The sequence below is a fragment of the Helianthus annuus genome, chromosome 5 (assembly GCF_002127325.2).
Source record: "Helianthus annuus cultivar XRQ/B chromosome 5, HanXRQr2.0-SUNRISE, whole genome shotgun sequence".
Classification (NCBI taxonomy): Eukaryota; Viridiplantae; Streptophyta; class Magnoliopsida; order Asterales; family Asteraceae; genus Helianthus; species Helianthus annuus.
In genome coordinates this window covers 29,853,902-29,865,720 of record NC_035437.2, presented here as the reverse complement: position 1 = coordinate 29,865,720, position 11,819 = coordinate 29,853,902, and the positions used below count along the sequence as shown (strand labels likewise).

The 11,819-nt window shown below is 36.0% G+C and overlaps 1 protein-coding gene across 1 annotated transcript; it reads left to right on the top strand.

Moving 5' to 3' along the window:
* The first annotated feature begins 7,049 nt into the window (after nt 1–7,049).
* On the top strand, nt 7,050–11,301 carry LOC110940427 (nucleotide-sugar uncharacterized transporter 1). Its single transcript, XM_022181964.2, has 7 exons — nt 7,050–7,347; nt 9,031–9,164; nt 9,244–9,452; nt 9,835–9,928; nt 10,042–10,208; nt 10,463–10,633; nt 10,721–11,301. The coding sequence occupies exons 1-7, from the start codon at nt 7,254–7,256 to the stop codon at nt 10,998–11,000; spliced, it is 1,149 nt and encodes a 382-aa protein (XP_022037656.1). The 5' UTR covers nt 7,050–7,253; the 3' UTR covers nt 11,001–11,301.
* Nucleotides 11,302–11,819: the final 518 nt, after the last annotated feature.

Here is an 11,819-nt window from a genome sequence, read left to right as displayed (position 1 = left end):
TATGTTGGCCCTTTCAAGATACTCGAAAGGATTGGTAAGGTGGCTTATCGACTCGACTTACCTCAAGAACTTAACAACGTTCATCCAACATTTCACGTCTCAAATCTAAATAAATGTCTCGCTGAAGAAGGACTCCAAGTTCCTCTCGAAGATCTTCAAGTCAACGAAACCATGCACTTCGTGGAAAAACCCGTCGAAATCATGGATCAAGGAGTCAAGTTATTGAGGCGCAGTAAAATTCCTATCGTCAAGGTTCGATGGGAAGGAAAACGTGGCACTGAATTTACTTGGGAACTCAAAAGTGACATGAAGACGAAGTACCCGCATCTTTTCACTACTTCTTCCTAAATTTCGGGACGAAATTCCCTAAAGGAGGGGAGACTGTAACGCTCCGCATTTTCGAACTTCTTGTTTTAGCAAGTCATGTTGTACTTTCCATATTTAGACACTTGTACTCTCTTTGTAATCTGCATTCGTTTCATTTGTAATTCGAGACTATTGAACATAATGTAATCTGCATTCGTTTCATTTGTAATTCGAGACTATTGATCGTAAGGGTTACCCGCTGATGGATAACTAGGTGCCCTGACCCCTTTTAGAGTTAGATTAATGTTATACTTAAATGCACACTCGTATCTTATTTGATACCCTATACAATTCGTATATTTATATACGAATGCCAAAGAGTGTATTATGCAAATATACGACCAATATATATGTATATGAGTCGTATATACGTTCCACATACATATATACAAACCTTATATACGACCAAGGACTCATATATACAATCCATAAACATATACACGAGCATTATATATGACCAATATAGATGTATATGATACGTATATCTGCACAACCAAACACACACTGACATTTTCTTACTAGTACATGGCCAATATATATGTATTCGAGCCATATACTTGTATAAGACCTATATATTGGGTGTCAAAATATTTTTTGGGGTGTATCGTTATTTAACTCCCTAGATTAAGTCCTCCTCCTCACATCTTATTATAGAATTTTCGATTCTAATTACAATTGATAACTTGTTTGAGCTAGGGGTGTGTATGAGTCGATGTGAATCAGTTCTAGAATCAAATTGAACTAAAAACAAAAGAATATGTAGATAAATTAATAAGAAGTTCTTGATATTAGTTCTTGACCAAATTAAAATGTTGCATGCTAGAAAGTTCAAAATTGCTTCTTAGAATGTTACGTAATAAAAAGTTCTTGACACTTGATTTGGATCATTAATTTAAATAAATAATTGTCGTGTTATGTGGTAGGAGAGTAGTATTAGTATGAGGTAGTAGGTCATGAAGAATGTGTTTCCAACTAGGAACCAATGACTAATCATGATAGAAAGTAGTATAAGTATTAGGTAGTAAGTCATGAAGAATGTGTTTACAACCGAGCACCATAGACTAAGCATGGTAGACTAATCTATTAATGAGAGAGAAGATAAAGAAGAGTATAAGACAAATATATGATGGCTCTCTAATGAACCATGATGGGCTTTATATTAGATACTGAAATGTCAGACATGTCTTAATAGACTGTGAATATGTAATAGATTGTGAATTTACTATTGTAGTGAGTTATAATAGATTGTGAATATGAAAAATATATCATACATGTCTTAATAGACCATATTGGGACCTTAATAGTCATGATGGCTTTTAATGGATCATGAAGGATTTGAAATCCAAGTCAACAAATTACAGAGGAGACTTGATGCTCAGAGGGAAAATGTGGAAGTGGATGCTTGTAAACAAGCTGGATTGAGAATGAATAGGAGAAATGACTAGGATGATGATCCTGAAACACTAAACGATGGTGAGCATCAGAGTTCTTTTGGTGTTGATGCTTTTAAAACCGATTCCATGTTGAGGGGGAGTCTGATGTTCAGATAGGAGGAGATGGAAAAACGAATATAGGGAATAGCAAGTTGATAATGTGACTGAGCAAAATGCTAGAAAGATTGATGCTCTATGTGATTTAGATGAAGAACAATCACTTGATGTTGATGAACAAAGTGATCTAGAAGAGGGAGATCTAGTTGACAATGATTGGGCTTGTTATAAGGAGTATGATATATAGATTGAGGCTGACCAGCTGAATATAACTTACAAGAACAATGAAGGTGTGGATATTAACTTACCATTTCTGAAGAATTAAACAAGTTAATGAAACATTTGAACAACCTGAAGTTGAAGAGTCGAATCCTAATCATGATGATGAGGTGTTGAGCAACGGATTTACTAGAGTTAAGATGAGAAAATGGTTTAAGGAAATACCAAAGTCATATTTAACACACAAGTTGAAACTGAACTATGTTTCTAAGAATGAAAATGGTGGGAAAATCTTGAGTTGGATGTATGAAGATGAACTCTAATTATTCTTGATCAAAAGAAGTGTTGGTGTTTAGTATCTGTTACCAGATTTGAAGAATTTACGTTTGTTACCTGATTGTGAACTCCATGATCTAGCTCAAAGAGAGCTTAGCGAATGAGATTCATAATGTAATCAGGAGAGACTCTAGAGAATCAAAGTGGGTTAAACTGAATCCTCAACCTGGAAAACGAGTCAAAGACAGATCAGGAGTTAATCCCATCACCAAGAAGCATTTCATAAAAGTTGTGTACAAACCAATGAAGTGTTTAAAGAAAATACCTCTCATAAAGTATCCAACTGACTTTCTTGATGAGATGAAGTGGTGGTGTGTTGATAGAGTGACTAGTGGAGCTGTTATTACAAAAGCAAGTTACAGAGATGATCTGGCTCGAGTTTATGATCCGATGTAATTGATCAATTTCTCTCTTGAAGACTTGAAGAAGTTAGATATAACTGAGATCATATATCACAAAGAATGGCCAGAACAGTGGTTGCAGTATAAACGTGTTGTTGAATTGTGCCTTTTTACATCTCTTTTTTGTCCGGTTCAAGGGTCTTGCCGTAACGTACACATAAAAACTAGTTTTACTTTAAAAGTGGCGTTAAGAGCTAAATGAAAAACTAAGCAACTTTTAACAAGATTATTGATGTAGATAAATACATCCATCGAATTTGTAGAAAACTAGATGTATTGTATAAAATGACCATAAATAAAATATAATTGTTTTGGTGAAAATTTAACAACCAAAATTAGATATTGATGTATGGTGGTTGTTAAAATGACAAGTTTGTTATCCAGGATCCGATCCTAGGTAACAGTCAGGATCCTCGGTTGGTGAAATAGTTTGCAAAGTAAAATACAATGAATGTACGATGAATACAATGAACACGATGAATTTATCACGGGGAAAAACCCTTGATCTTCATCTTGAAGATGATCTCCGGCACAAAAAACCCCGAGAGCTGGAAACTACTCAGCTCCACTACTATTAACATCAAGAAAAAGTTACAATGGTAAGGCTTGATCAATCAAACTAGGTGTTACAACTAGTAATTGTGTTCGTGAACTAGCGTAGAGTGATTAGGTGTGCGAAATTGTATGTCTAAAATGATCCGATCAAGCCTTTTTATAGTACAAGTTGAAAATGAATACTAACTAAAATTCCGAGAAATCCGGGATCCTAAGAAGAATAAATCAGTGATCGTTGGTAGCTCTCTACTCCATTTCCATACGTTTTCTTTAACTATCTTCACGATAATTCAGGTACAAGCCATCTATTAGCCGTTAACTTTAGAATATTCCTGCAAAATATTCTTTAAAGAGACAAGCAATTGATTAGCAACAAGAACATTCAAGATCCTTAGTCGTATCAGGATCCTGGAACATCTTAGTCATATCAGGATCCTACCAGAAAACTAAAGAACTTAGGATCTAGACTATCAAAATTCTACCCTTAACAATAGCATATGTATTTATATTTATAAATCTTATATATAATGTTGGACATGCTTGTAGAAGTAACACATAGTTAAATATTATTTATGTTGCAGGTTGATGGCACATTATTTGATTATTTAGATACAATGAAAATCATTAAATTAAAGACTATATATAAATATCGAAATAGAATTGCACAAATAAGTTTCATGCATATATATTGACATCAGGAGCCTACCATAAATTAACACCTAAAATTAGTAGCACAAGTGGGGGCCTACTTACAGGCTCATATGAGTCGACTCCACTCTCCAACAACAAGATTGAGCAAAGTGTGCCACAGAATGCACAATTGATACAACTCCAATTGCTTGCTTCAAATCCCATTTAACATAAGAATATGATTGGGCTTGTGATAAGGAGTATGATATAGAGATTGAGGCTGATCAGTTGAATATAACTTACAAGAATAGTGCAGGTGTGGATATTAACTTACCATTTGTTGAAGAATTGAACAAGTTAATGAAACATTTGAATAACCTGAAGTTGAAGAGTCGAATCCTAATCCTTATGATGAGGTGTTGAGCAATGGATTTCAAAGATTTAAGATGAGTAAATGGTTCAAGGAAATACCAAAGTCACACCCAACACACAAGTTAAAGCTGAACTATGTTTCTAAGAATGAAAATGGTGGGAAAATCTTGAGTTGGATGTATGAAGATGAAATCTAATTATTCTTGATCAAAAGAACTGATGGTGTTCAGTATTTGCTACCAGTTTTGATGGCTTTCAGTTTGTTACCTGACTGTGAACTTCATAATCTAGCTCAAAGAGAGCTTACCAATAGAAATCATAATGGGTTAGCGAATGAGATTCATAATGTAACTGGGAGAGAGTCTAGAGAATCAAAGTGGGTTAAACTGAATCCTCAACCTGGAAGACGAGTCAAAGACAGATCAAGAATTGATCCCATCACCAAGAAGCATTTGATAAAAGATGTGTACAAACCTTTGAAGTGTTTAAGGAAGATACCTCTTAGAAAGTATCATATTGACTTTCTTAATGAGATGAAGTAGTGGTGTGTTGATGGAGTGACTAGTGGAGCTTTTATTACAAAAGCAAGTTACAAAGATGAACTGGCTCGAGTTTATGATCCGATGTAATTGATCAATTTCTCTCTTGAAGACTTGAAGAAGTTAGATATAACTGAGATCGCATATTACAAAGAATGGCGAGAACAAGGGTTGGTATACTATATTAGCTTCTATCTTCAATATTAGCTTCTATCTTCAATAGATGTAATTATTAATCCATATATGTAATTGACGTAGGACCCAGAGGTGAAGTATTGTGGGTGGCCAGGGGTGCACCCGCCCACCCCAATATTTCGGTTAGAAGTGTACAAGTTCTGTTTTTCGTCCGAAAATTTTAAAATTATATAGGATCGCCCCCCGATTATTTTTCCTAAATTGTATATCCTAAATATTTATAAACTTTGTATATAAATGATGGGTAGTTTGGTAAATATACACTTTGTTTTATTTGGAACTATTATTATTTGACCCGATTTGAATCAAATAGCCAACCCGACTTGACTCGAAACATAACGATAGGAAAAAAAATTTAGGTCCCATTACTTTACGCCCCCTCGAAACTTTTGGTCAAGCTCCACCACTGGTAGGACCCAATTCTAGTTCGTTTGATACCTCAACCCTCAGCAGGTAGATACATCCATCGGATTTGTAGAAAACTAAATGTATTATATAAAATGTCCATAAAATAAAATATAGCATATGTATTTATATTTATATTTATAAATCTTATATATAATGTTAAACATGCTTGTAGAAGTAACACATAGTTAAATATTATTTAGGTTGTGGGTTGATGGCACACTATTTGATTATTTGGATACAATGAAAATTATTAAATTAAATAAGTTGACTATATATAAATATCAAAAATAAAATTGGACAAATAAGTTTAAGTAGCTCAGGAGCCAATCACAAACCAACAACTAAAATTAGTAGCACAATTTAAGGCTACTTACAGGCTCATATGGGATGACTCCACTTTCTAACAACAAGATTGAGCAAGATGTGCCACAGAATGCACAATTGATACAACTCCACTTGCCCGCTTCAATTACATTCGATGGGCATGTGGGCTCAACTACGCTAACTCAACATAGGGGACACTACTTAGAAGGGGAAAAAAGAAACGGTGGGGTGGGGGATCAATAGCGAGACCTTAATGTATTCACGTAACGAGTGGGGCACATTTATTAATTTTAAACCCCTAAGAACCATTAAATCCCAGTACCCCAAGTTCTTGATTCTTTTCTAAGTAACACTCTTATGGTGAGTTGGCGTATTTAAGACGTAAGTGGACCTAACGTATTTGTTTACTTTGTGCCCACTAATGCTAGGTGTCATCTTGTGATTTATTCTACAACTCAAAATCTAATTTTTTTAATTTCTATATTCGACTAATTCACTCTTTAAAAAAATCAAGTAATATAAAATGCATATTATCGAATGAACAATTAAAATAATAATAATATACTTATTTTTGTTATCTGAATTAGTAGTATAATAGACCATATGTAGTGGTCCATGACCAGGGCGTGACCATCTTCACACATCAGATTCAACATAAAGCAGTCAGAGTAACTCCATGCCTTCAATCCGCCCTTTTATGCGTGGTTAGAGCTATTGAACTACACCTACTTCCTCCACACCCGATTCACGTCTAAAGGTTGCAAAAGCCACACCACGTCGTTGATGAATCAGATGAATCGACACCCCTAGACATGGACCACTCTAGATGACCTTACTTAATTGATGTTTAAACAAATTGTTATTATCTACCAGAGACAATAATACACGTCATCGCCGTGTAGCTTAGTTGGTTAAGGGGACGTGAGATTTGCACAATAAGCACAAGGTCGCGGGTTCGATTTCGATCCTAAGCATCAATCACTTTGCCGCTGAGTTAGGCTGATTTACCTCTCACATGTTGGGCCTGGAGGGGCCTGGTATAAGCCGGTTAGCGTGTCCGGACAAACACATTTTTGCACAATAATACATGATACATTTTTTTTCTTTCCAAAAACAGTAACATACAAATTTGATAAAGTGAAAACAAAATAGATAAACACATGGACAATTGAAAACAATAAATTCCACCTCAAAGTCGTAGTCAAGGACAAGGTAGGGTAGCGTGACATCTTCTTCATCAGTCTGTCAAATTCCAAAAATCAATCAATCATGTTTTTGTCGGTGCGTGATTTCCTCCGCCTTCTCACTCAACCCATCCAATTCATCAAATGCAAAACATGAATTTTACACTCTTCACTCATTCACACCCCCCATTTACACTAATTTAGGGCTTTCGTAGCCCAAGTTCAAAGAAAGCAATGCTGGGTGGTAGCAAAGCCATGTTCAGTTTCCTCACCAGAAAAGATGTTAGAAAGATTCTCAAGCGCAAAGACAGTGATGCTGGTGAAAAAGGTAACTGCTTGCTTGCTTTACAACAATTTTCCTTATTTGCTTGGTAGGTTGTTTCTATTATGTTAAATGGGGATTTATGGAATAATGTTAGGTTTTAGGTCAATTTCTTTATATTGTATTAAGGGTTAGGTTTGTTTGACTTAAGTAGGTGTTGAATAATTAATGAAATTGATCTGTTTCAATTATATGTCATTAGTAGTAGGTATTGGTAAGTAGTTTTGAATCTTGACCGACAACGTTGGTGGTTCGGTTATTCTCGCTTGAGGCTTGATTGGGCATGTGTTTGTTTTATAAACATATGATCCGAGTAACCAACGGGTGGAAAGGGGAACACTAACTATGTGGAGGGAGGATGCTGGATTATTCTTGATTGATAGTGTAACCGAAAGCCGTTTTGGTTCTTGAGTTTGTGAATAGTGATAAGTGTTTGTTGATTGATGTTAATGTATTGCTTGTGAAGGGTGATTTGAAGCTAATCCAGTCATCAGGGCCTTGGTTGGGGTCGTGGGTCGTAATTTGTTCGTTTTATTTGATATAAGTTAGATGGATATATGCCATTATGAAGAGCTAACTGCCATTTTCGTCCTAGTGGTTTGTCCAATTATGCTGGTTCAGGCCAAATTTCAAATTTGTACCATTTTCGTCCCTGACATTCTTGAAACATGTCAGTTCCATCCAAAAAAGAAAGGTTGAATTGAATAATTAGACAAACCACCGGGACGAAAATGGCAGTTAACTCATGTTATTTTGGACAGGCCTGGCATGTTTCAAGAATGTCAAGGACGGAAATGGTACAAATTTGAAATTTGGTCTGAACTGACATAATTGGACAAACTATAGGGACGAAAATGGCAATTAACTCCATTGATGTAATAATAGAGGTGTTTATGGTTTGTTAGTTTAAAGTCGTGGAATTTGAGTGCTATGTTTTTTAAAGATACATGATCCGACACACATTAATGGAATGTCTAAAATACCCGTTGGACGACACTCGAATAGACAAAATAAGGAATCTCCTGGACCAAGAGTGATTGCTTTCTATGATGCCAACGGTTTGATTGGTTTTTATAGCTTAAAACATTGCAAAAAATGAAACTTTCAAATAAGATATGCCAACATGGAAATGGTTTCAATTTTCCGGAGGCATAAGGGACAGTCTTTTTGCTCAGACCCTACCTTAGCTTTGCTATTGGTGGGATTTACCGAGTATGATGATGATGATGATGATGACGACTAACACTAACATGAATGTGTACACTATGAACTAGCGCCGTATATGATTCTGGTTGGTGAAACTAGTTTGACTGACTATAGCGGAACTCATCAACCTAACTTCAGTAATTAGTGGATTATACCCTCAATGTTCATAACCTTGTATATGTATCATATAAGTAGCTGCAACTAGATTAACCTGTATATCAAAAAAAAAATCCTAAAATCTTTTGAGTTGGTGACCTACATTCACTATTATGTTTTTGACTTAAATATTTAAAAGATTGATCTCCAAGCTCTATCCAAACATTAATGCCTTTCTTCTACTTACTTTCTGTTATGGAGGTCAATCAATACTACCGAAACACCTAAATAGTCAAACTTGTCTTCATGAACAATTAAACTAATAATATATCCAAAAATAGCTTATATAGCAAACTAGCTTTTAACGAGCTTTTGTTTGTTACCCAGGAAGAGCAATGGAGGAACTACGAGCTTCTTTATTTAGCAAGTTACGTCGTCAACACCAATCCTTGTTGGGACCCACCCTTGCTCTTACGTTCAACTTTGTCGCGTCTGTTAGTATTATCTTGATGAATAAATTGGTAAGTTACATAACTTATTGGTGTCACTATAGACCGCAATACTTTTGCTTATTTACATTTCTAACCCCTCGTCTTTCAGGTACTTGTCAAAGTTGGGTTCAATTATCCGATCTTTCTCACTTTCATCCACTACATTTGTAGCTGGTTGATAATGGCCCTATTAAAGGCGTTATCTATCCTTCCTCCGCCCCCTTCTTCAAAGTCGACCAAATTTTCGTCATTGCTCGGTCTTGGTATAGTCATGTCGCTTTCTACTGGTTTGGCTAATGTTAGTTTGAAGTTCAATAGGTAAGTCAAATTGTTCTTTACACTATTTGCATTGACCTTTATTTTTGAGTTGAGTTACGTGTCGTTTACGTCCCTGTGGTTTGTTCACTTTGCCATTTCAGACCAAATTTTAAAATTTTACCATTTTCCTCCCTGAAATTCTCGAAACGTGCCATTTCAGTCCAAAAAACTAACCGCAGTTAAAAAAATCAGTTAACTCAGGGACGAAAATGACACTTTATTCTGGATTTTTTGGACTGAAATGACACGTTTCGAGAATGCCAGGGAGGAAAATTGTATAATTTTGAAATTTGGTCTGAAATGGCAAAAGTGGACAAACCACAGGGACGTAAATGACACTTAACTCTTTTGAGTTTTTTTAACCAAAAATTTGTTTTTTTAGTGTCGGTTTTTATCAGATGGCTAAGATCGCAGTAACTCCGGCAATTGTTTTGGCCGAATTCATGCTCTACCGCAAAAGAATATCTTTCCAAAAGGTAAATATGGAACTCTCATGTCCCCAAAAGTCAAACTAAAGTCAAAATAGTTAAAGTGTACTTTTCGTTCGAATGAGTTTTTATTTGTAATCTGTAACAGTTGAATGTTTCAGGTGCTTGCACTAACTGTAGTGTCAATTGGTGTTGCGGTCGCTACAGTGACGGATTTGCAATTCCACTTTTTTGGTGCGTGTATAGCAGTTGCTTGGATAATACCAAGTGCAACTAATAAAATACTGTGGTCAAACCTTCAACAACAGGAGAGCTGGAATGCGTTGGCGTATGTTGCTTAATTTCGTCATCATTTTATTTATCTCTTCATGTTGACTTTTATTTCAAACTAATTACTTCATAAACTCAAAATTGGCATGAGCGTTACGTCAAATCCGACATCATTTCTTTCCAATACTCGAACTTAATGCTTCCACAAAAAAAAAAAAAGAAAAAAAATTGTTGATATTTCTTTAGGCGCATACCATTCTCTTATTTTAGTATCATTTGAGTATATTTTAAACGTTTAACGCTTGTGTGCAGGTTAATGTGGAAGACTACACCCATCACTGTATTTTTCCTAGTGATGATGATGCCATCACTCGATCCACCTGGCGTCCTTTCCTTCGACTGGAGCTTCTACAATTCCTCTATTATCGGAGCTTCCGCAATACTCGGCTTCTTGCTTCAGTGGTCTGGTGCTCTTGCACTCGGGTAAGTCGCATCCTTACGTTCCCTAAACAAAATAAGTATATAAATAAAAGATGATGTAATTCTCTACATCTTTTGCAACGTTAACAGGGAAACATCGGCAACAACTCATGTTGTTCTTGGACAGTTCAAAACATGTGTGATTCTTCTAGGAGGTTTCATTCTGTTTGGTTCTAACCCAGGATCAACGAGCATATGTGGTGCGGTTACGGCTCTAGCCGGTATGTCGTTCTACACGCACCTTAACCTCCGGCCACATCAACAGTCAATGAAAACGTCTTCCAAACAATCGTCTTTACCAAAGTCTAAGCTCAGTAGAGAAAACGTAGACGTTCTTGATCATGCCAACCATGGAGACGAATCCGTCTAACAACTCGTATGGATAAACAAAAAAAAAAAAAAAAAAACAGTTTACTATAATTGATTAAATTCATTTGTTCACAATTCCTTTTCATGTTGTTTTCTTTTTCCTTTTTTTTTTCTTGGTGTTTTAGACTGCTTTAGGATGATGTAAATTGAGTTAGCATAGTTATGGCTAGTTAGCTACGGTGCATAACTGGTTTCAATGTGACTTGCATTGGATCGCGAATATGTATCGCTTAGTGTATATATGTGTTATGTTAACTGGCTGATATGTTATTTCAACATCTATAGCAAATATCATTTCCCCATTCCGCCGATATCTTGCCATCTCAACCAGCTCTGCGGTTAGGTACAGATTCTGATGTATGTGTATGTAGAATGTATATATACTCGTATGTTGATGTGTGTATAGATATGTTTACAAAATGTATGTATTGCAAGCCCAATGTATGGACCTGGACCTGTGGAAACCAACAATTCGGTTTCAGTTCTGGGCCGGGTTTGAACTGATAATCACCCGTCGTGGGAAAACAGGCCAACCCATTGCCACATTCGAAATTTAAATCGCAACGACCCAAAACGACAATAGTTTAGGCTGGTTGCTCATTTTGTTCGTTTCCAAAACACGACGCACATAACCATTCCCCTCATTTTCATAATCACTAGCCTAAGTTATTAGATCATCTGTACTGGGAGGGGGAAGACCCTTGGGTATTTTGCGCTTTGTGGCGGTCCAGTCAGCATCATGTGGGCATTGTGGACTATTATGTTAAAAGGGGTGTAGTGAGGTTTGAAATCTTGCAATGATTAGATATTCTAATAGAAT

Coding starts and splice junctions, on each gene's coding strand:
- LOC110940427 (XM_022181964.2), top strand. CDS start 7,254: ATGCTGGGTGGTAGCAAAGCCATGTTCAGTTTCCTCACCAGAAAAGAT. Junction 9,453..9,834: donor GTTAGTTTGAAGTTCAATAG/GTAAGTCAAATT, acceptor TTGTTTTTTTAG/TGTCGGTTTTTATCAGATGG. Junction 9,929..10,041: donor AAAGAATATCTTTCCAAAAG/GTAAATATGGAA, acceptor TGAATGTTTCAG/GTGCTTGCACTAACTGTAGT.